Source organism: Stigmatopora argus, chromosome 5 (genome assembly GCF_051989625.1).
Source record: "Stigmatopora argus isolate UIUO_Sarg chromosome 5, RoL_Sarg_1.0, whole genome shotgun sequence".
Lineage (NCBI taxonomy): Eukaryota > Metazoa > Chordata > Actinopteri > Syngnathiformes > Syngnathidae > Stigmatopora > Stigmatopora argus.
Window position 1 is genome coordinate 19298772 of NC_135391.1, and position 26045 is coordinate 19324816.

Consider the following 26045-nt stretch of genomic DNA (forward strand, 5'->3'; position numbering starts at 1 on the left):
ACCGGTGGTGAGAAAGCCGAGTCCCGAACGCACCAATAGAAACGTCACGTTGGCACTGTGCCATTGATTTTTTTTTTCCATTAGTCTTCTGCATTCATTCTCTCATCGATACTCATTGAACTCATTGACATTCATTGATTAGCAACAGCTTAGCAATGTTGTCAAAATAATTAAGAGACTTTTTGTACTTTAAAAGTTGTAAAATGACAAAAAAAAATCGCGCATTTTCATGTGTTTTGACTTTTAAATTGTGATTATGGCTCTCAAGGAATAATATTTGAAAATAGGAATTGTTTATGGCTCTCTCTTTTAAAAAGGTTCCCGACCCCTGCTATAAAGGGTTAAAAATTATAAATGCCAACAGCTGGCCTTTGTTGTGGCCACTTTACATGAAGGGGTTAAAGTAGTTTTAAAAGTTACCATAAGAGGTATTATGCATTCTAGATTATAAAATTTCATATTGTGGCAAATTGGCTGTTTTACAATTTATTTAATAGGGTGGCATGGAACCAACAAATACAGTGGTACCTCGACATACGATCTTAATCCATTCCGGGACTGAGATTATATGTCGAGCTTTTCGTAACTCGAGCGGACGTTTCCCATTGAAATGAACTAATAACAAATTAATTCGTTCCAACCCTCTGAAAAAACACCAAAAACAGGATATTGGATTGGATTTTTATTTTATTTCTTCTAATTCGACAGCTATTAACAAAGTAACACATAACTAGTGGTTTAATAGTAATATAATGTGTTTAATAGAAGTAAAATTAGACGCATTTCGCGGAGGGTAGAGACAGCGACACACACGGAGGCGGGGGGGGGGGGGGGGGTGTTCGGGGGGACTTTATCCACGGCAACAACGCACTCGTAAACGAACAAACAAATTTAAATTAACTTGGATTAATATATACAGACACACTCAAACATACGTTTCATGTAACTTTACACAAAACTGAATTCAATTTTTTATTTTTTACCTTTGTTCTGGGCGGGTTAGCTGTTTGCCACGCCGCCACCCTCACGTTCGCTATCGATGGGCTGTTTGCTGTTGTATTCCCTTCAAAATATTCCGAAAATGATGCGCATAAATGTCCTCACAATAGGATAACGCACGACCACTTGCCAATGAGAAGTAATCTTGAATGAGCGATCGCGGGAGCTAACAGGCTAAGAAAGGAATAACAGCCTGCCCAGTTATTGATTGTGGGTAATGACGTTTTATTCTGAGAAAGGGTGCCATTGCCTATCGGTGTTGTGTGCACGAGTATACTTCATTACCCAGAAAGCCCTCTTTTTGCCCGCCCATGCGCGTTGTGCGTTTCCTGGTCGATGCGGAGGAGAAACTCGTCTGAATAAATCGTTCAGTGCTCGTAGATATCTGTTATACACGAAAGAGATGCGGCAAAAAAGACAGTGCGCTAGAATGACAGCCTCGAGTGTCATGGCCACCTGGCTTGGTCGCATCTCGAAATTTTGATCGTATCTAGGGCGAATTATTCGATCGAAATTATAGGTAGAGCTGATCGTAGGTCGAGGTACCACTGTACTACGTTCCTGTGGAAAAGTAACAATTAGTAACGCATCCAAAATAGCTGTGATTAGTGCCACAGAAATATGGATTTTTATATCGTCATTCTTTTAATGAATTGAGTATTTTTGATAGGTGCGAGGAACCAACAAAATATGGCATTCATCATGTTTCACTGTCACTGATTGCATTAGATGCCCAATACAGTTTCACTGAGACAGCTGGCGGCATTCGAACACAGCGCTCAAGCGATGTTAACACCCAGTCTGGACTGGATTGGACGTCTATCGCTGTCAATAGCAGTCAAAGCCAGCTAGAGTTATTTAGTATGAAAAAAAATCAATGTTTGAATGTTACTTGGGGATATTTTAGTGTGGATTCATTTTTAATTTCATGACAATAATTATTTTATCAAAATAAATACAATACAGTAATACCTTGACATACCAGTGTCCCAGCATACGAGCAATTTGAGATACGAGTAAAATTCCGAGCAAATATTTGCCTTGAGATACGAGACAAATTTTGAGATACGAGCGTACGAGACAGCTAGGTGGCCGAGACACGAGAGGCTGCTTATGATTTCAGCGCACTGTCTTTCTCGTCACATCTCTGTCGTGCAAAGATATCTACGAGCACTGGGCGGAGCGTTGCATTTTTTCCTTGTTTTTTTTGCGTTAGTCAGTGCAGAATTAAGTGAAAAACAATGGGTCCAAAGCAAGCCGTTGCAATGAAGGGTAGTGCGAAGAAAAGGAATATGATGACAATTTATTAAGCACGAGATTATCGAAAAACATGATAGTAGTGTACGCGTGACTGAGCTGGCTCGCCAATACGTATGGAGAAGCAGGAAGTTCGCCTCGAAAGCCGAGGTGGAATACATTAACCTCTTTGCCTTGGTTATTGCACAAGATGGTTTAAATTTAGTGTAACATAAGATTACAACTTTTTTTAAGTGTGTATAGGAATCTACGTTCATTTAAGTTAAATTTAAAGTTTGTTATGTTACGAGTGCATCCGTCAAGTCTCTCTCTTTCTCTCTCTCCCCTCCGCGAACTCCGCATTGTACTGAATAATGTCTCATTTTAGTATTAAATATCATGACCACTAGTTATTTGTTACTCTGTTCATAGATGGTGAATTACAACCAATAAAAAGATGTTTTTCCATTGTAATATCCTGTTTATTGGTGATTTTTCTGGGAACAAATTAATTTGTATTTAGTTCATTTCTATGGGAAACGTTGATTTGATCATTTGGTCCCGGAACGCATTAAGCTCTTATCTCAAGATATGACTGTAATGAAAGAAATCAATATTCAGTGATTTAAATACACGTGATTACTTTTCTAGAGATGGCTTTTTATAATTTTGCATAAATCTCACTCAGAGTGCTTGTGTTTTGGGGTGAGATGTTTTCTCAACAAGCAACAAAGTTTAGTCAACTGCAACAATGTAGTACAATCCATGTTTTAAACTTTAATTCATGACTTTGATTTCCGTATGTGAAATCTTATTGGTTTAAGTTCAGGATGATCAGGAACCTTGTTCTGGTAGTTTGTCCGAAAACACATGATGTAATTAGTCTCAGTAAGATGGCTGAGAGCTCCTTTAGATGTTGGATAACCCTGTTTTTTTGGTTGACAGACCACCACAACCGAGGAGCTGGGACCCTTAGACCCTGGGTCAGGCTCCCCATCCGTATGCCCAGAAAACCTGATGATCACCGTGAGCCGTATCAAAGAGGAACAACAGGACACGTCTCCTATATATCACATGGGAACAACTTTGGAAGAACAGGACGTAAGGTCAGATTGCAGCAACGTTCCTGGTCTGACTTTGACTACTACTGTACATGTTTCATTTCTTGCCGACACACTACCGTAATTACTCGAATATAATGCGCACTCGAAAATAACACGCAGGTAATTTTGGGCCAAAAAAATCTGGAAAAACGCAGTACTCGAATATAGTGCGCACCTAAAATTTCCCGCTGACGAAAATTAGAAATCTTACCTTTTTTTCTTCGTTTCACGATTGTTTTGTTCAAAACCGGATAGAGAAATCTTCAGGTACGAGCGTGTCGAGTGTCGTGCAGTTGTTGGAGTTATGCGTTTGAATTTTAGGGCAATAGATGATACACTGAGTGGACAAACAAATCATGTAGACATGTTATGTTGCAATACCTTTTAGACTTCCTTGAACATTGACTACATTTCAATTGACAATACCATGTTTTAATTCAAATATCTATTGTCATTCTCAAACAAGAAAAGGAACATACAAATTGAATAAATAAATGATTTGAAGATATGCACAATGGAAAAGACTATCACATGTAACAAGGGAATGTACTGCCCCCCGCTGGACATATTTCTAAATACAAGTACGTACTACACTACAATGTAGTATTCTACTTTCCAGCTTATTAATGCAGGATTGTGATGTTTGTGAGGCTTGACGATCTTTAATATGCGTGTATTTTGAATTCAAAGTTGGAAATTGCACAATGTCCATGCGTCAAAGTGAGTTTGACAATGCTTTTTTCGATCGAAAATTTGTAATTTATTTTAGTTATTGATTATAACACGCACCCCCAACTATTGGAATTAATTATATAGCAAAAATATGCGTGTTATATTCGAGTAATTACGGTACTTATTGGGATCAACCCAGTGGATGTTCACCCTAAAACTATCATCCCCACGTATTCCAATCATTACGGTAACTCCATCCCTAAAGAGTGGCAAGGCATTTGACTTCCGTGTGCTCGTAGTGCTTTTAACCCTCAAAAACACTCTCAATACTCAAAGAAACAGCACATTAGACCTATACAGAGGGCGTGAATGACAACAAAATGCAGGTGTGAACGCTTGGAAAATGGACTTAAGCCAGACATGTCCAAAGTCCGGCCCCCGGGCCAATTGCGGCCCGTGGACAAATTTTTACCGGCCCGCGGCCTCTATCATGAAATCAATAATATGTGGCCCGCCAGCACTGTTGACCACAGTATAAAATACATGTGTACAAAAAGCTATTTTTCATTTCACCAGAAGATGGCAGTAGCCCTGTGGCCGCACTCTGGCCCCCGTGACGTGTCGTTTTCAGCCCAGCCCATTTCTAACATGGCGTCTGTAAACAAAAAAAGGAAAGTTGACCGCGAGTGCCGCCGCTTCCAGGACAAGTGGAAATTTGAGTATTTTTTCACTGAAATACGAAACAACTGTGTCTGCCTAATTTGCCAAGAGACTGTGGCTGTTTTCAAGGAATTCAACATCAAGAGGCACTACCAGACGAAACATGATAGCTACGACAAGCTAACTGGGAACAAACGCGGTGAAAAAGTGAAGCAACTGGAAGCTGTTTTAACGGCACAGCAAAGCTTTTTCACAAGAGTCCGTGAGTCAAATGAAAATGCCACAAAGGCAAGCTACGAAGTGGCAACGCTGATTGCAAAGCACTGCAAACCTTTCACTGAGGGTGAATTTATTAAAGACTGTGTAATGAAAATGGTTGAGAAAATTTGTCCCGCGAAGAAGCAAGAGTTTGCCAATATTTGCCTGGCTCGTAATACTGTGGTACGGAGAATTGAAGACGTTTCATTAGATATTAAGAGACAGTTAGAGGCAAAAGGAACTGAGTTTGACTTTTTCTCGTTAGCGTGTGATGAAAGCACGGATGCGTCCGACACCGCTCAGTTACTGATCTTTTTAAGAGGAGTGGACAATGACATGAACGTGAGTGAAGAGCTTCTGGACCTCCAGAGTCTGAAGGGCCAAACAAGAGGAACGGATTTATTTGTTGCTGTTTGTTCCACCGTAGATGACATGAAACTACAGTGGAATAAAGTCACCGGGATTATTACGGACGGCGCACCTGCCATGGCTGGCGAGCGGAGTGGATTATCAAGCCTTGTCTGTAACAAAGTCAGCGAAGAAGGAGGCAGCGCTATTAAACTCCACTGTATTATTCATCAAGAAGTTCTCTGTGCCAAATATATGAAATATGATAATGTTATGAAACCGGTGATAAAGACTATTAATTATATTCGCTCCAAAGCGCTGTGCCACCGCCAGTTTCAACAGTTTCTTCTCGACATCCAGGCTGAATACGGAGATGTTTTGTATCACACCGACGTAAGGTGGCTCAGTCGGGGGTCTGCGCTGCAGCGCTTCTTCTCTCTCAGGGAGGAAATTGGACAATTCTTGACTAAAAAGGGACAACCCATGCCACAATTAAATGATCCTGTTTGGCTGGCTGATTTGGGATTTTTAGTTGACATAACGCGACATCTGAATGCGCTGAACACAAGCCTTCAAGGGCAAAATGCAGTGGTAAGCCAACTGTATTCACACATCAAAGCCTTTCGGACCAAGCTGCTACTTTTCCAAAGACACCTGTCACAGGCGCAGCCCAATACCGCACATTTCCCGTCGCTGCAGGAAATTGTGACCAGTTTCCCACAGATCAATATCAGTGCGCAAATGACAAAGTATGCAGCAGACATCTCATCTCTGGTTGAGGAGTTTCAGCAGCGCTTTCGGGACTTTGCAGCTATTGAAAAGGAGATCACGCTTTTTTCCTCTCCTTTCTCCGTGGAACCTGATGACGCTCCAGACCACCTGCAACTGGAGCTCATTGAGCTGCAGTGTGACGCCGAGCATCGCAGTCGGCACCAACAGCTCCCTCTTGTCAACTTCTACCGCCAGCTGGATGAAGGCAGGTTCCAAGCAATTCGGACATTTGCTAAGAAAATGCTGAGCTTGTTTGGCTCCACATACATGTGCGAGAAGACATTCTCCGTTATGAACATTAACAAGAGCCGCATGAGGACGAGACTGAGTGACTCTCACCTGCGTGACGTCTTGCGCATCAAAACCACTGCTCTTGAGCCAGACATGGACTACATACTGCAGTCAAGATCCCAGTATCACCCTTCACATTAGTGCAGGCAAGACCTTTGTTAAGTCCTCTGAGTTGAATAAATTCTTAAATCTCAGTTAATTAATTTTTTTGTGATGGTCAAAATCACAGTTTGAATATGCAGTGATCATTGTTTTGTTTTCAGCACTTTTCCTACAGTGAGCATATAATAGTGAATAATATGTAATGTTTCACATGAACTTAGATATCCTTTATAGTTTTCTAAATTTTTTGTGGTTTGTGATTTCGGTAAAAACCTAAATGTAAAAAAAAAGTAAAAGTATGCCATTTGTAATTAAAAAAAATCCCAAAAAGTTAATTTGTATTTAATGTTAATGGTTCAAAGAATGTCAGGCTAAATAGTCGGCCCCCACACATTTTCACCTTACCAAATCTGGCCCTCTTTGCAAAAAGTTTGGACACCCCTGGATAAGATGGAAGAGCTGTCGGCGCTTACCAGGCCGGAAACGGAGTCAAGGGCTTCTGCTCTGCTACTGTTGTCTTCAGCTCCAGACTACTGAGGAACTGTGCGGATAAGCTTGGAAGAGTGACTCTGCATATTCTCTACCTGGGTCCCAGTCTGCAGAAATTCCCCATCTTGTGGAAGACTTCCAATGTGTGGTTCTAGTTTTATCCAACTTTACAACGTCTTTTTCTTGAGTCTGTATCCGTTTTTGCTACCGCAACCAAGATGGCGCCGTTCAAGTGGCAGCCGGTGGTGGTAGCTCCGTTCACTCTTGTTCGTTTTGTTTTTGCTGCTTTTCTGTCTTAATGAATTGATTTGGTGATTCTTAATGATCCCATTTACTTGCTTTGCTTTGTACTTTGTGCTTTTGCTCTGTTGTCCTGCAGGCTTTGCGACTGTACTGTCTAGCTTGTAACTATGTTTTTTTTCTTCTGTATCTGCATTCCCCCTTCTTGCTACTGTCACAATGAAATTTCCCGAATACGGGATGAATAAAGTTATCCAATCCAATCCAATGTATATATATATATATATATATATATATATATATATATATATATATATATATATGTATATATATATACATATATATATATATATAAATATCTAAATATCTATATGTCTATCGATGTCTATCTATATGTCTATATAATATATAGACATATATATATACATATAGATAGACATAAACACATAAATATACACATATATAGTATATATGTGTGTATGTGTGTATATGTGTGTGTGTGTATGTGTGTATATGTGTGTGTATGTGTGTATGTGTGTGTATGTGTATGTATGTGTGTGTATATGTGTGTGTATATGTGTGTGTATATGTGTGTGTATAACTTTGTATGTGTGTATGTGTGTATATGTGTATAACTTTGTGTAATTGTGTGTGTATAAATGTGTATATATATATGTATATATATATATATATAAATATATGTGTGTATATATACACATATATATATATATATATATATATATATATATATATATACATATATATATACACACAATTACACAAAGTTATACACATATACACACATACACACATACAAAGTTATACACACACATATACACACACATATACACACACATACATACACATACACACACATACACACATACACACACATATACACACATACACACACACACACACACATATACACACATACACACATATATACTATATATGTGTATATTTATGTGTTTATGTCTATCTATATGTATATATATATATGTCTATATATTATATAGACATATAGATGTCAATAAATTAATGCACAAAAATGGGGTAAAATCCACTTCCTAGCAGCATTTCATGATTAAATAGAAATACTGGAGCTTTTCAGACATTAAAACCAGGCCAAGGGGTGATTTTCCCGGGAAAAGACAGCGATGAACGTCAATGGTGTACGGGCAAACATTGCCCGAAAATGGGGTAAAATCCAGCCGAAAACAGCATTTATTGATTAAATACAAATACTGAAGCTTTTTAGACATCAGAACCGGGCCCGGCGTATCATTTCCCCGGTAAAAAGACCGCGATGAACGTCGATACGTCCATACGTGAAATGACAAAAAATGCACTAAAATACTAAAGTTAGATAAAATCCACTTCCTAGCATCATTTATTGATTGAATACAAATACTGGAGCTTTTGAGACATTACAACCAGGCCAGGGGGGTGATTTTTCCCGGGAAAAGACAGCGATGGACGTCAATTGCGAACCGGCTAAAATGGCACTAAAATGGGGTAAAATCCACTTCCTAGCACCATTTTGTGATTAAATACAAACACTGGAGCTTTTCAGATATCAGAACTTGGCCCACAATTGAAATATTATTTAGGAATAATATTTTACTCACCAAAAATCCTTTTTACACAATATCCATCCTCTTTTCTTTCTTCTTTCTTTCCTATCGCCATCGAAGCTAATGATGAAAGTCGAGCCTGTCCTGTAATATTTCTGGCATAGTCCGTTTTGAAAATGGCTTTCCTTCTATCTTTTTTTTAATTACATTTTGATATTTCTTAATACATTCCTTTTTACTTTACTTTGTACTTTATACTTTTTACTTTAATGATTTTACAACTTTCCTTGTTCTGTTAGCCTGGCCTCTTTCGGCTACTTCTTTTTTTGGAACCATTCAGCCATGCCTACGCTGTCACACACATGGGACTAGCTGTTACACACATGGGACTAGCTGTTACAATACGCAGCAGAAGGAGCAACACCTTGGTGCCGCCGGAGTTTCGGAGCTGGACAAAAGTGCCGGGAGGAGAGGCAACGCTTCTGACCAACCATTCCATCGTAGATAAGATGGAAGAGCTGTCGGCGCTTACCAGGCCGGAAGCAGAGTCGAGGTGTTCTGCCCTGCTGCTGTTTTCTTCAGCTCTAGACTGCTGAGGAACTGTGCGGATAAGATTGGAAGAGTGACTTTGCATATTCTCTACCTCGGTCCCAGTCTGCAGAAGTTCCCCATCTTGTGGAAGACTTCCCGTGTGTGGTTCCAGTTTTTGTCCAACTTTACAACGTCTTTTTGAGTCTATATCCGTTTTAGCAACCAAGATGGCGCCGTTCAAGTGGCAGCCACTTGCTCGTTTTGTGTTTTTGCTGCTTTAATGTCTAAATGATTTGATTTGGTGATTCTCAATGATGCCATTTACTTTGATTTGCTTTGTACTTTGTTGTTCTGTCTAATCATCCTCTTGCTACTGCCACAATGAAATTTCCCGAATACGGGATGAATAAAGTTATCCAATCCAATCCAATCCAAATCAAAACAACAATATACTATTTGCTTGTGGAGCTAAGTTAGCACACTGAAAGTGCCGCACACACCATTTTTCCGGCTGTAACAGGCTTGCTAGCTTCGGAGTTGACCGCCCTTTCTTAATGATGTCCATTTTTTTCTGCAAAAGTCCGTCTGGAAAATAGCTTTGTGAGAGAAATCTGCAACAGAATCCATTTGTTTTTGCCACTGTCGGCCATGTGGGTGGAGTTTGCGATCTCTGGCTGCTTTGGCTCGCCTACTAGCCAATCATAGTTTGTGAAAGCATTGACATGTCCCAGCCTCCAAAATGCTAACGCCTATGAAAAATCATTGTGGGGTTGCCAACTCGAAATCTGATTGGTTAAAAGCAACAGTCTAGTTTAATGCAGCAGAGCCCGCAAGAACTGATTGTGAAGGCTTTGAGGCAGATCTGATCTGGCAACAAATAATGGCTGAAATGTGATTGGTTAAATGCTTCAATATGAAAACACACATCTGGAAGCAGTGCAACCAGGGGGAAAAGCAATGAAAGGAAGCTAACAGACCATTTGGAATAATAAGTATTGATGGACAAAATATAATATGACATACATACACACACAAACACACACACATACACACACAAACACACACACATACACATATACATATACATATATACATACACACACCGTATTTTCACACCTATAAAACGCACCGCCCTAAAGGGCGCAGTCTCGGTTGCGACTGTGCTTTCTGTTTTTGTCAATACATAGGGCGCTTCGTTTTAAAGGGCTGGGTAACATAACATTGTCTGTGTCAGCGTGTTCGTCGTGGGGTTTCGTAATAGTGTTTCCAGCTTTGACGAGAGCTCAAACTACTGTGCTCGCCGGCACTTTCGCCCAAGCATTGACAATCAATTCCAAATCGTCACGTAACTTGTGCGACGCTGCCTGCCTCTCTTTGTATGTAACCTCCTATGTTGGCGCCCATCCAACATTCATCATGTTAGGGCTAATCCCAACATCAAAATAATCTTCAAGCAGAGGAGGCATCAAGCACGGAATAGTTTTAAACTCCATCGGCCATCAGGAGTGGTGAAATGGCATGCCTTGCCACTCCCCTGGGATGTTTTTAATTGATTTACCGTAACGCTTGGAATACGCGGGGAGGCTATTTTTCGAGTGAACGTATGCTGGGTTGATCGCAATAAGTAGCGTGTCGGCAAGAAATTAAACCAGTCACTCAAGCGGTCAGGGTCATACAAAAATTTGAATTTAGTGCACAAACAAGGCGCACCGACCGATTGGGCCATTTTAGAGAAAAATTCAGACTTTTAAGTGCGCTCTATAGGTGTGAAAATCTCATCTCATCTCATTTTCTGAACCGCTTTATCCTCATTAGGGTCACGGGGGGTGCTGGAGTCTATCCCAGCTGACTCCAGGCCACTTTGCTTCAGTTTTTTGGTATAAAATTTTGCCCGTTATACTCGATTAAATACGGTAATGGCGATTATTTGTCTAAAGCAAGAATGAGTTCAAACTGATTCATTCATTTTCCGAATCGTTTACAAGGGTCGCAGGCGATGCCCTGAATTGGTGGCTAGCTAACCGCCGGGCACGATGAGACGAACAACCATTCATGCTCAGACTCATAACTAGGGTTGTTCAACATGCATTTATGTGGGATGTGGAAGGATACCAGAGGACCCGGAGTAAACCCATGCAAGCCCGGGAAAAACATGCAAACTCCATAAAATGAGGACCGACCTGGTATCGAAACCACAACTGTGAGGCAGACGCGCTAGCCACACGTTCACCAGACAGCTTGTTCTCATTCAGGCAAAGCTTATACTAAATGTATGGTAAATGATAATTATAAGTGCATAAGTCCTATCTATTTTCCAACTTTTTATTGTTTTGCGTATATTTGTTCATACACCTGATAAAAGTTCCTAGCGGCTTTATTTTATTATGTAATTCCTATGAAAACAAACCGGGAGAGGGAGAGGGAGAGGGAGAGGGTAGAGGGAGAGGGAGAGGGAGAGGGAGAGGGAGACAGTCAATTGACGGAATGGATTGGAACTTTATTTCATCCCCTATTCAGGAAATTTCCTTGGTTTCAGTAGCAAGACAGTAGTAAGCACAGACCAAGCCACGCAACTGACGCCATTTAAAAAAAATGCGCTCGTAACGTAACATAAACTTTAAATTTAACTTAAATGGACTTAGATCAGGGGTCTCAAACTTGCGGCCCGCGGGCCAACTGCGGCCCGCGGGACGATAATTTGCGGCCCCCGTCTTAATATGAAAGATGGAATTTTTTTTTTTTTTTTTTTTTTTTTTTTTTTTTTTTTTTTTTTTTTTTTTTTTTTTTTTTTTTTTTTTACCCCTTTCCCCATGATGGCGCCGTTTAAGTGGCAGCCAGTGGCAGTAGCTCTGTCCACTCATGTTTTTCTTGTTTTACAGCATGTTTTACATGAAAAATTAGAGGGAACATTGACATGCACCTGCTTGTGGCAGGTGTGATACTGGTGTGCCGATAGCGAGCAATGATGATGTCGTGACCGGATGATTCGCCTAAAGACGTTTCGCCGACGGACGTTTGACAGACGGACAGGTCGTACTAGTATTTGTTAGTTTAATGATTAAATACAAATACTAGTATTTGTATTTAATCATTAAACGCTGTTTTCAGCTGGATTTGACCGAATTTGAGAGCATTTTGAGCCATTTGGCGAATGGACGTCTATAGACGTTTTTTTGCCTCCATCGCGATATCATCCAGTATTTGTATTTAATCATTAAATGCTGTTTTAGGATGGATTTGACCGGATTGCTGTCATTTTACGGCTCGGTTCTGCTACATCTGCCTGCCCAAGAGTGCTTATTCCCGGACTGCCATGCCCGCCCAAGAGTGCTTATTCCCGGGCTGCCATTGATGGTAGACGAACATTGATTTTTACTATCATTTGGACAACACCGGCGGCGGGCCGGATTAAAAATCCTAACGGGCCGTATATGGCCCGCGGGCCGAGGTTGAAAAACTTGTACACACACGATCCGGCGGGGCGAGCGTTCGAATCCCGTTTCGGCGAAACCTCCGTTCGGCCGAATGAACGTTCGGTGGAACGTCCATTCGGCGACCTGCCCGTCTGTCAAACGTCCGTCGGCGAAACATCTTTAGGCGAATCATCCGAGTACCGATGATGTCGCTCACACTGGTACTCAGTTCGCTCAGGGAGGTTGTCTTTCTGCTCAGACCAACAAAAAATTAGAGGGAACTTTGGTTCGGAGCTGAATGAACCAATCACGGTGAGGTATACGGCTATGGAGGGCGGGACATCGGCCGGGCTGTCCAGTGCCTCGCTCACTCACTCATTCATTCCTCCAATCACCTGGGCGGAGGAGAAGCCGTGAGGCCGATCACTCCGCTCGGCGCGCACACTCCTCCGCTGCTCTCAGCATAGAACTGAATGTTTTATCAGTGCTTTTCTTGTGGAAATCCTGATGCGGCCCAGTCTCACCCAGACTCGGCCTCTAGCGGCCCCCAGGTAAATTGAGTTCGAGACCCCTGACTTAGATACACACACTTAAAAAAAGTTTCTATCTTACATTACACTAAATTTAAACATTCTTGTGTAATAACCTAGGCAAAGAGGTTCATGCATTCCACCATGGCAGGGGACACCCTGAATTGGTGGGCAGCCAATCGCAGGGCACAAGGAGACAAACAACCATTCATGCTCACACTCATACCTTGGGGCAATTTAGAGTTCCAATCAGCCTACCACACATGTCTTTGAAATGTGGGAGGAAACCGGCGTACCCGGAGAAAACCCGGGTAGGCCCGGGGAGAACATACAAACTCCACACAGGTGGACCGACCTGGCATTGAACACAGGTCTCCCACTGTGAGGCTGACGTGCTAACCACTCAGCCGCCGGGCCGCCATGCTTTAAGTCATGTACGCATAAACGTTAATAACAAGAATAATTTCAGAATGCAGTCATACCTCTACTTACGAATGCCCCTAGGTATGAAATTTTCAGGTTCCGAATTTTTTTATATGCAGATGAATGACATGAGATACGAAAAAGATGCAAGTTGCGAAATCGCCCAAAAAGTAAATGCATTACCTTATCTGTTATTTTCTTTTGAAAATATTGTCGCGGATGCATAGATTCTCACTTTAGAACAGGGGTCTCGAACTCAATTTACCTGGGGGCCGCTAGAGGCCGAGTCTGGGTGAGACTGGGCCGCATCAGGATTTCCACAAGAAAAGCACTGATAAAACATTCCAACGTTATCAAATACCTTTATTTTTTAACAAAAAATAATGAATTAAATAAATTAACTTAAAGATGAATAAAAAATAAATCAATCAGTAATATAAAACCAAATAATACTAATTAGCATACAGTAGATATACACTGGCTGGCTAAGTAGAGAAAATGAATTATTTTTATTCCATTTCAAATGTCTGTATTAACAGCTCTTTAACCTTTAACTTTCTGAACTTGAATGGAACATTGAACATGAAATATTCTGAACACGGCTTCTTTTGCCTACTCCTTGCTGCTAGAGACCTGGCAGCGCTTCTTCTCACATAGTCACATTTGGCTTGAGGGAGGAAGCAGTGGAGACCCTCAGTAGAGCTTGAAGATGCTCATCAGTAAGTCTGGACCTGTACTTGGACTTATTGAAGTTCAAGGTGGAGAAGAGCTTCTCACACAAGTATGTGCTCCCAAAAAGGCACATGGTCCGCTTGAACCTTCGGGAAAGTTCAGGGAAGCTGGGGGTCAACTCTCTCAAAAATTGCCCAAGCTTGTCTGCTTCTCCACTCACCTCCCTGAACTTGGCTTTGAGTGCAGAGTTGCACTGCAGGTCAATGAGCTCCATTTGAAGCTCAGGAGGGGCATCTTGCACATCAAAGGAGAAGGGGTCCGCAAAAATTTGAAATGTGGCTTTGTGTGTCTTGAAGTCTGCAAATCTGTGATCAAATTCCTCCTGTAGCTTCGAAATGGCCTCAACATACTTCTCACCACTGAATGGTGTGCCTGCATCCACGAGAGCCTTGCATGCTGGGAAATGGCAAAGGTTTGTCTGAGAGAGCTGGGCTTTCCATAACACAAGTTTAGTGCAGAATGCTCTCACGTTGTCATAGGCAGCACTGACAAGTTGCCCCTGGCCTTGTAGCTTCTTGTTCAGTACATTAAGCTCATGTGTGATATCAACAAGAAAAGCCAAGTCCATGAGCCATTTGGGATCACTTAGCACAGGATCAATCAACTCACAAACGGCGTAGCTAGCTTTGACTGCTGCATTACTGTCTTTGGTAGCCTTCTTGAAGAGATCCTGTTGCCTCAGAAGACGTGTTTTAAGACTGGCAACCTGGTTGGCTCTCTCATCTCCCTGGTATTTTTCGTACTCCACAGCATGTCTCGTAGTACAATTACGTTTCAAATTGTATTCCTTGTGCACCGCAACTTTTTCAGTGTAAATGAGACACGTCGGGGTGCCCCTGTGTTCAACAAAGAAATATTGCACTCCCCACTTTTCTTGAAACTGTCTGTGCTCATCACCGACCTTTCTCTTCACGGCAGGCTTTGAAAGAGACATCTCTGGGGCTCTGTAATATGTTTTTCCACTTGGAATGAGTCTCGGGTTGATCTTTCACATTCAGTCGCGCGGGTTTGTGGCGCATGTGCACTTTCGCTCTCCGTTTCAATCGCGGAGATGGCTACAGACACTGACACAGGCTGGATCACGGATCATAGCGCCTCATTCAGTTCTATGCTGAGAGCAGCGGAGGAGTGTGCGCGCCGAGCGGAGTGATCGGCCTCACGGCTTCTCCTCCGCCCAGCTGATTGGAGGAATGAATGAGTGAGTGAGCGAGGCACTGGACAGCCCGGCCGATGTCCCGCCCTCCAGAGCCGTATGCCTCACCGTGATTGGTTCATTCAGCTCCGAACCAAAGTTCCCTCTAATTTTTTGTTGGTCTGAGCAGAAAGACAACCTCCCCGAGCGCACTGAGTACCAGTGTGAGCGACATCATCGGTACTCGGATGATTTGCCTAAAGACGTTTCGCCGACGGACGTTTGACAGACGGGCAGGTCGCCGAATGGACGTTCCACCGAACGTTCATTCGGCCGAACGGAGGTTCCGCCGAAACGGGATTCGAACGCTCGCCCCGCCGGATCGTGTGTGTACAAGTTTTTCAACCTCGGCCCGCGGGCCATATACGGCCCGTTAGGATTTTTAATCCGGCCCGCCGCCGGTGTTGTCCAAATTATAGTAAAAATCAATGTTCGTCTGCCATCAATGGCAGTCCGGGAATAAGCACTCTTGGGCAGGCAGATGTAGCAGAACCGAGCCGTAAAATGACAGCAATCGGGTCAAATCCATCCTAAAACAGCATTTAATGATTAAATACAAATACTGGATGATATCGCGATGGAGGCAAAAAAACGTCTATAGACGTCCATTCGCCAAACGGCTCAAAATGCTCTCAAATTCGGTCAAATCCAGCTGAAAACAGCGTTTAATGATTAAATACAAATACTAGTATTTGTATTTAATCATTAAACTAACAAATACTAGTACGACCTGTCCGTCTGTCAAACGTCCGTCGGCGAAACGTCTTTAGGCGAATCATCCGGTCACGACATCATCATTGCTCGCTATCGGCACACCAGTATCACACCTGCCACAAGCAGGTGCATGTCAATGTTCCCTCTAATTTTTCATGTAAAACATGCTGTAAAACAAGAAAAACATGAGTGGACAGAGCTACTGCCACTGGCTGCCACTTAAACGGCGCCATCATGGGGAAAGGGGTAAAAAAAAAAAAAAAAAAAAAAAAAAAAAAAAAAAAAAAAAAAAAAAAAAAAAAAAAAAAAATTGATCTTTTCTTAAGACGGGGGCCGCAAATTATCGTCCCGCGGGCCGCAGTTGGCCCGCGGGCCGCATGTTTGAGACCCCTGCTTTAGAACATCGCTACCTTCTACTGGGCTCTCATTTCATCGCTCTCATTCTATCTCATATAATGACCATAAGAGCATTCATTTCAATTAAATTGGCTATCTCTCACTAACCACTATCCATGTTTCAAGATTATCTCTACATACAGTTGTGGTCAAAAGTTTACATACACTTGTGAAGAACATAATGTCATGGCTCTCTTGAGTTTCCAGTTATTTCTACAACTCTGATTTTTCTCTGATAGAGTGATTGGAACAGAAACTTCTTTGTCACAAAAACATTCATGAAGTTTGGTTCTTTTATTACTTTATTATGGGTTAACAGAAAAAGTGATCAAATCTGCGGGGTCAAAAATATAAATACAGCAACACGAATTAGCAATTTTGGTGACTTAGAAAATTGTGTCAGTGAAATGAGCTTCATAGCATGGTCTCTTAACTTCTTGTGAGTGATTATGAGTGACTACAGCTGGTGACTTCTCTGAGGCCATTTAAATAGGGCTCATAGAATGCAAACGCCTACAAATGCTACAATGGGAAAGTGAAAGGAGCTTAGCATGGATCTGAAAAAGCGAATCCTTGACTTGAACAAGTCAGGAAAGTCACTTGGAGCCATTTCAAAACAGCTGCAGGTCCCAAGAGCAACAGTGCAAACAATTGTTTGTAAGTATAAAGCATGGCACTGTTTTGTCACTGCCACGATCAGGAAGAAAACGCAAGCTATCACCTGCTGCTGAGAGAAAATTGGTCAGGAGGGTGAAGATTCAACCGAGAATCACCAAAAAGCAGATCTGCCAAGAATTAGAAGCTAATGGAACACAGGTGTCAGTGTCCACAGTCAAGCGTGTTTTGCATCTCCATGGACTGAGAGGCTGCCGTGCAAGAAGGAAGCCCTTGCTCTAAAAGCGGCACCTTAAGGCTTGACTGAAGTTTGCTGCTGATCACATGACAAAGATAAGACCTTCTGGAGGAAAGTTCTGTGGTCAGACGAAACAAAAATCGAGCTGTTTGGCCACAATGCCCAGCAATATGTTTGGAGGAGAAAAGGTCAGGCCTTTAACCCCAAGTACACCATGCCTACCGTCAAGCACGGTGGTGGTAGTATTATGCTGTGGCGCTGTTTTGCTGCCAATGGAACTGGTGCTTTACAGAGAGTAAATGGGATAATGAAGAACGAGGATTACCTTCAAATTCTTCAAGATAACCTAAAGTCATCAGCCCGAAGATTGGGTCGTGGGTGCAGTTGGGTGTTCCAACAGGACAATGCCCCCAAACACACATCAAAAGTGGTAATGGAATGGCTAAATCAGGCTAAATATAAGGTTTTCGAATGGCCATCCCAAAGTCCCGACTTAAACCCTGTTGAGAACTTCTGGACAATGTTGAAGAAACAAGTCCATGTCAGAAAGCCATCAAATTTAACTGAACTGCACCAATTCTGTCAAGAGGAGTGGTCAAAGATTCAACCAGAAGCTTGTGGATGGCTATCAAAAGCACCTAATTGAAGTGAAAATAGCCAAGGGACATGTTACCAAATATTAGCGCTGCTGTATGTATATTTTTGACCCAGCAGATTTGATCACTTTTTTCTGTTCACCATAATAAATTCATAAAAGAACCAAACTTCATGAATGTTTTTTGTGACAAAGAAGTATCTGTTCCAATCACTCTATCAGAGAAAAATCAGAGTTGTAGAAATAACTGGGAACTCAAGAGAGCCATGACATTATGTTCTTCACAAGTGTATGTAAACTTGACCACAACTGTACCTGTCCATCTCAGCTAAATGCTCCCCTAATTAATGATTGCAATTCCCCTTATTAAGCGATTAAAAACCGTAAAAATGCAACGCGGCACATATTTTCACACACACACTCATAGGGCACACGTAAAAGTCTAAAATGTACTACTACAAAGTGGACGGCTTTCAGCCATTGTAGAACGGGCTCTTGCCGCCATCTGGCGGACAAATGCGGGTATCACATCTCCCATTATAACGGCTGCGGAGGGAACTATTTCAGCAGTGCAGGGCACATTTTCATATGCTTTATTTATTTTAAGACATTACTAAAGCATTTCCTGATAATTTTCTCTAATTTTTGTGTTTCCTCACATCGTTCATAAAAAACACTTTGACACATTTTAAAGGGTTTAGTTGATAGTTGTGCGAGAACCGTCGAACGAATTAGAGAATTTACATATAAAGTACGCCTTTACTTACGAAATTTTCATGTTACGGAAAAAGTTCTGGAACCAATTAATTTTGTAAACAGAGGTACAACTGTACTTAGCCCCAGCTTGTGACTGGTCCACCATGTGTCCTCAGGTTGGACTTTGCAAGGGAGCTTCAAAATGCCCCAGGGGGCGCGATTTGTTACCTAGGTCCAAACGGGAGCCTGGTCCTGGGCCTGGAGTCCTACTTGATTACAAGCAGGGGGCACTTTTGTTCAGAAGCATCCAGCCTGCCCACAGACTCTCCGCCTTCGCATCCCCCGGTGGAGTACGAGACGGAGCACTTGGGAATATATCCGAACACCACCGGAAACCGCGGTAAGTCCAGCCGCATGTCACGTCTTCTTGTGGCAGAAGTGAGGAGCGTAATTGGACCCAAATGCGAGGTAGTAATCAAGGACAGGAGGTCCGCTAACAAAACTTCAATAAAACATGGCAAGGAAATTCAGAAAATAACAAGGACTCTTGGAATCAAATTGTAACCCAAACTTGACAGGGAAAACATGGGGAAACGAGGACCATGGATGGGTAGAAATGCAGGGCAACACAGACGATCTGACAAGGACTGACAAACACACAGGGTTTAAATAGACAGACATGGGTTGATGAGACAATCAGAAACATCTGGGTAACACAGTAGGCAGCAAGCATGGAACACACCAGGGGCATTCACATGGACAGGTCACACAGGGAAAAAAGCATAACATAACCTAATCCTAACATGTCGCCCCACCTAAGTGAAGAATTATAGACATCCCACCGAAAACAAAACAAGACATCCCAATCACCAGGCGGGGAGGGCGCAGTGAGGCTTTGAAGCATAGTCCAGCCAGTGCGGCGGTCATCCGTTCCAGCCTATGAGAAAACGGGGCATTGGTCGGTCCGGCGGTCATCCGTTCCAGCCTATGAGAAAACGGGGCATTGGTCGGTCCGGCGGTCATCCCGTCTGGCCCATGAGGAAAAGGTGGGCTGGTCGGTCCGGTGGTCCTCCGATCCAGTCCATGAAGAAGCGGCGGGGCGGGTTGGCCGGTTCGGCTCACGAAGAAGAAGCAGTGGCGATAAATAAAATGGGTGAAAAATTAGATGGTAAAGAAATCATAAAATGGAAAATGAAAAAGATTTAAAGTTCAATTTAATGTTGTTTTGAATTCTTAATTTTATATTTATTAGATGTCTGTTCATGTGTTCGTGTGCTCTCTGTCTGTTGCCTAACGTTAGCTTCCTGACACAATGCGAATAGATTTTGCGTGTTTATTATTCATTTTAATAGCTTATTAAATAATTTTATGATAATTTTCTCTCATTTTTGTGTCTTCACATTTTTCCTACAAAATTGGGATACTTAGATTAATTATAAAGGGTTCAGTTGGTAGTTTTTTGAAGACCGTGGAATGAATTAAAGAATTTACATATAAAATACTGCTCTTCTTACGAAATTTTATAAGTAGAGGTACAACTGTACAATTAGCAAAAAGTGTATTTATTAAAGGTTATAGATATAGGCATTTAAAAGACGAAGTAATGTATATCTAAATATAGTCTATATATTAAAAGAAATGTTAAGACTTCAAGTTAGTGATTCTTTATCTTGTTGGATCTACCAAACCCCACCAGTTTCATATGCATATTCACCTAACCCTACTTTAGTGTAAAATAAAATATGTATATATTTTTTCCAAATTTGAGATATATGAATTCCTCACAGGACTGATTGGCCAAGCAATGTCACGTGATCATCTGCAGCCAGTGATGGTCAAGCGGGGCATGTTATTGTGTATGAACATGATGAGTCGATGTGTCTTGACCTCCCCGGCAGAGGGGCCACCGAACCCCTGAGATCGACTCACCGAAACCCTAGGGTTCGATTGAACCCAGGTAAAGAACCACTGCTTTAAGTACTGTACTCACAGTGAAAATAGTTCCTCTCTGCTTGAATTAAAAAAGGTTATTGGCACCACGGCCCGCTGGTTTGAGTGGTTTGCACGTCTGGTTCAAATCCAGGTTGGTCTACCTGTGTGGAGTTTGCATGTTCTCCCTCGGCCTGTGTGGATTTTCTCCGGGTACTCCGGTTTCCTCCTACATTCCAAAGACATGCATGGTAGGCTGATTGGACACTCTAAATTGCCCCTAAGCATGAGTGTGAGAGTGAATGGTCGTCCGTCTCCTCGTGCCCTGCGATTGGCTGGCCACCGATTCAGGGTGTCCCCTGCCTCTGGCCCCGCAGCCAGCTGGGATAGGCATCCCCCGCGACCTCAGTGGGGATAAGGCGGTTCAGAAAATGAATGAATGAAAGGTTATTGGGAGCTTCAATCCAGGTCTTTTTTGGCAGATTCGAGAGACATTGGATCATCGATGGAATCTTCAGGAGGCGCCAGTGGGGATTTTTTCAGGAGGAGCTTTTGCGCGAGGTTTTTGGCGCACATGCAAGATGTTGTGACAGTTGTTGTTTTTTTAGAACAAATATGCTTTTGTACAAGGACATGACACAGTTAAAGCGATTGCCATATTCAATGGCTATGACCATGTTGTCATCAATCTCTCGGACACTTTGTTTCAAACTGTGAGCTATATTGAAAATTTCTTGCCGATTTCTGAAAGTGGTAAGACCATGTTCTTCATCTTTATAGCTATCATTGTTTTGGGGGGACATTAACTTCACCCCTCCACCATCCACCCGTCTTACTGTCCAGAGAGCTCTATTTTCGGATAGAAATGATGGCGTCCACCGTAACGTCTCCTGGAGCTTGCACTTTGAAACATTTCCGGGAAATTCTTCCATCAACTTCGCTACCCCGAGGCTGCCGGCCTTCCAATCAGAGAGCTATATTTCCGGATAAAGCCGATGGCCTGTGCCCGCTGCCTGGACTTAAACGGAAACTTAACTTCCACTTTGCTCTTCAGTGGCTTCCACCCATCTTAGTCGATCAGAGAGTTCTATTTTTGGATAAAGACGACGTCCGCCATAATGTTGACTGGAGCTTTCACATTGAAACATTTGTGTAAAATTCCACCATTAGCTTCGCTACCATGAAACTTCCAGCTTTATTTGGATTATCAGTTGCCGTTGAAAATGCCTCCTGGGCCATCCAATGAGCCCAAGAAAAAAACGAGACATGTTGACAGTGACTGAAAAAGTCGCATTGCTACATATGCTAATGGAGTGGCATGCCATTGGGTCATAAATAAATCTACCGTGCGTTATACCAAGTAAGAAGAAACGAACATTTGGAAAATGACAACAATATCCTTTTCCAAGAACACCAAGCGAGTGGTAACCACTAGGAATAATGAACCTGCATTATGAAGTATTTACACCATACGGCTGTGAAGCTGGCATGACAAGAGGATGTGTTGAGGTAGACCTTTTCACCTATTCCCTGATACGACTGTTGACTTGTAAAGATGCAAAGATGACAAACTCGAGCTTTCTTTGTTAGCCTTTGCAAAGTGAGAGGTTCAGCCATCAGACGCGGTCTGCGTCCCGTGGTCCACGCTGAGACCTCTGGCTCTCAGCAGTTTGCAGGCTTATTTAATACTATGCCTCAAATTACAAGTTGTCCAACAGTTGACTCAGTAAGCCACCACCCCCCACCCCCCTGATGAGGACCTCGTCAAAATGATCCAATCGAGGAGTGAAGAAGAGGCTGCAGAAAACAATGAGGCCGAAGATGAAGAATGTGGTCTTCCTTTTAGACATCTGCAGATCTTCAATATGGCACACAGTTTGCAACTACGGGTCCAGGAGATTGATGACAACATGGTTGGAGCCATTGAATTTGGCAAACGTCTTGACAGTGTCATGTCGCCATGTTCCTTGTGCGCCAAAAACCTCTCGCAGAAAGAAGCTCCTCCTGTTGATCCAATGCCTGACGAAGAGGACATGGACTAAAGCTCCAAATAACCTTTTTTAAAAATTATTTATATCAAGTGGAGAGGAACTATTTTCGCTGTAAATACAGTACTTAATAAATAAATAAATAAAAAATAAAATCAGACTTAGGCTTGTAATCATCATTGACTAGACAAAAGCCTAATTGTCATCATAACCAGCTGCGTATGACGAAATTGAAGGTGCTTCTCCAAAAAGTGCACTTTTCTCAGGCAAGAGCCCAACCAAGTGATAGTTTGAGACTTGCTGGCATTCTGCCGTGATGGATACATCGCATCACCTCCCGAGCGCAACCAACTCCCGGCGACTGCGAGAGGTTTGCCTCACCGATGCCAACAAAGAATAAAATGGGTCACTTACCTCCCACTGTCTGCCTACTTACCTAGTCAGCCAGCAGGAGGCAGATCGCCGCCCAACGTCCTTCATGTTTCCTCACCCCGAAGTTGTTACACAGGGGATTGTGTGTCGTGCTACTGCAATTTAGAGTCCTGATGGCTGTGGGAAAGAAGCTGTCCTTAAGCCTCTTTGTCCGTGCCTTGTGAGACCGGTAGCGCCTGCCAGAGGGAAGCAGCTGGAACAGGTCATGACCAGGGTGGTCCGGGTCCCCAACAATGTTCCCGGCTCTGCTGAGGTAACGAGGGCTGCCAATATCTTCCAGTGAGGGCAGAGAGCAGCCGACGATCTTCTGGGCAGTGTTGATCACTCTCTGCATGGCCTTTTTGTCGAACTCCATTTATGAGGAGTGGGGCCAGATCTCTGCTCTGTTTGTGGAAGTCCAGGATTATTTCTTTAGTTTTTGTGTTGTTCAGTGTGAGGTTGTTCATCAAGCACCACAAAGACAGTTTGTTGACCTCGTCTCTATAGGCCGCCTCATTCCCTTCTGAGATGAGTCCGACCACAGTGGTGTCATCAGCAAATGTGATGATGTAGTTGGACTGGTGGGTTGGTGTACAGTCATAAGTATACAGGGAGTACAGAAGAGGACTCAGTACACAGCCTTGAGGGGAGCCAGTGCTCAGTGTAATGGAGGAAGAAAGGTGGGAACCAAGTCTAACAGTTTGTGGTCGGTTGGTTAGGAAGTTCTTTATCCAACAGCAGATGGAGGAGGATAGTCCGAGGTGGGAGAGTTTGTTAGTCAGAATGTCCGGTTTCATGGTGTTGAAGGCTGAGCTATAGTCAATTAAAAGCATCCTCACGTAGTTCCCATGGTGTTCCAGGTGGCTCAATGCTGTATGTAGAGCAATGGTGATAGCATCCTCAGTGGACCTGTTAGCTCTATAAGCAAACTGGTGAGGGTCAACTGAGGGAGAGATTGTATTCCTGATATGGCGGGCTATCAACTTTTCAAAGCACTTCATGATCACAGGCGTGAGAGCAACAGGCCTATAATCATTCATGCTGTCGATGGTTGGCTTTTTGGGGACAGGAATAATGGTGGCAGATTTCAGGCAGGATGGAATGATGGATTGTTGCAGGGAACAATTGAAGATTTTTGTGAAGACTCCAGCCAGCTGGTCAGCACAGGCTTTGAGCACCTTCCCAGGTACTCCATCAGGTCCAGCAGCCTTCCTGGTATTCACAGACCGTATTTCCAGTCTCACTTCCTCTTCCTGGAACTTCAGTGTATTGCTGCAGGGTAGTGGCGGGGGTGTTGAGACTGGGTCTGATTTGTCAGTCTCAAAGCGGGCAAAGAAACGGTTCAGTTCCTCCGCTAGTGAGGCATCTGCGTTAACAGACATATTATTCTTATTGTAGTTGGTAATATGTCGAATTCCCTGCCACATCTTCTTTGGGTTATTGTCTGTGAAGTGGTCCTCAATTTTCTTAGTATATTCTGCCTTGGCCTTTTTAATGCATCTTTTCAGATCAGCTCTGGCAGCTCTATATTTCATCTTGTCCCCTTATCTGAAAGCGGTGTTACGGCATTTGATGAGTGCCTGTGTCTCCTTGGTCATCCAGGGTTTTTGATTTGGAAAAACCTGTACAGACGCTCCCCTACTTACGAACGCAATTGGTTCCGAGCGATTGTTCATAAGTTGAATTTGTTTGTAAGTTGATTCAGTGCTATATTTTGTATTATAATTTATGTTTAAGGCCGATATAAGTATATTGAAGGTTTATATAAGTGCATTTGTATGTTTAAGGCTTGTATAAGTAACACGCATTGGTTTGTACTGAAAAAAAAACATTTAATAAAATGGAGAGAATATGTACAGTACTGTAGAGAGAGAGAGAGAGATTTATGTATTAGAAACTGGCCAAAAGAAGCAACCTAATGACGATTGCACAGTTTTCTTTTTTTCATCATAAATGATGCGGTAGCACTGTATGGCATCATTCAATTGATTTGCAAACTTTGTGCAACGTTCAATATTTGGGTCCTGCTGCTCGATCTTTCTGTTTATAAATGGTACTGACGGTCGAACGATTCAATGCCCGTGAAACGCTCACCACTCTCACGCGCATCAAGCTTCGTTATTATTGCCACTCGTTTCAAATGAAATGGCTTACCTCTTCCTTGCAACTCCCTCAATAGAAGCCTTTAGCTTTTTACCAACCATATTCAATATTGGATGCATGAGATAGTTAATGATACAAATGAAAAAGGTTCTTTGCACACTGGAGATACATTCACGCACTTCCGCATTGCAACGAAGAAGAAGGTAGATGCTGGGTGAGCTGAGCTCTCACAGCGCCAGGCGTCGGTATTAGCGGCGGAAAGAAGTACTACTCCGAAAAAGGCGCGAAATACAAAATTGGACTTGCGAACATTTTTGGACTTAAACGCAATTTGCAGACATGTTCGTATGTACCGTTGTTCGTAAGTTGAATGTTCGTAAGTAGGGGAGCGTCTGTATTTGTTTATTTCTAGTGACATTGTCCATGCAGTTTTTGATATAGGAAAGTACAGCGTCCGTATAGTCCTGGAGGTTGTCGTGTTCAAAGAGTTCCCACTTGGTGCGGAAGAAACAGTCCTGCAGCTGAGAAAGGGCATCCTCGGGCCAAGTTTTTATTGTCTTAATTTGTGGCCTTGTTAGCCTCCGGAATGGAGTGTATGCTGGGGTGAGGGCTAGACAGAGGTGATCTGATCCAGCTAGGTGAGGGAGGGAAGTGGCTTTGTAAGCATGTTTAATGTTAGAATAAACATGGTCAAGAGTTTTGTCTCCCCTCGTGTGATATTTTACGTATTGGATAAACTTAGGTAGAACAGTCTTTAAGCATGCTCTGTTGAAGTCACCAGCAACAATACAGA

At 42.6% G+C, this 26045-nt stretch overlaps 1 protein-coding gene across 1 annotated transcript in view; it reads left to right on the forward strand.

Annotated features, from left to right (window-relative positions):
• Positions 1-26045, forward strand: part of LOC144074367 (nucleus accumbens-associated protein 2-like) — a 56497-nt gene that overhangs the window by 15428 nt on the left and 15024 nt on the right. Inside the window, exons 3-4 of the mRNA XM_077600763.1 lie at positions 3181-3341; positions 18998-19221. Of these exons, the coding sequence (XP_077456889.1) occupies positions 3181-3341; positions 18998-19221 (385 nt within the window). The remainder of the gene's footprint in view (positions 1-3180; positions 3342-18997; positions 19222-26045) is intronic.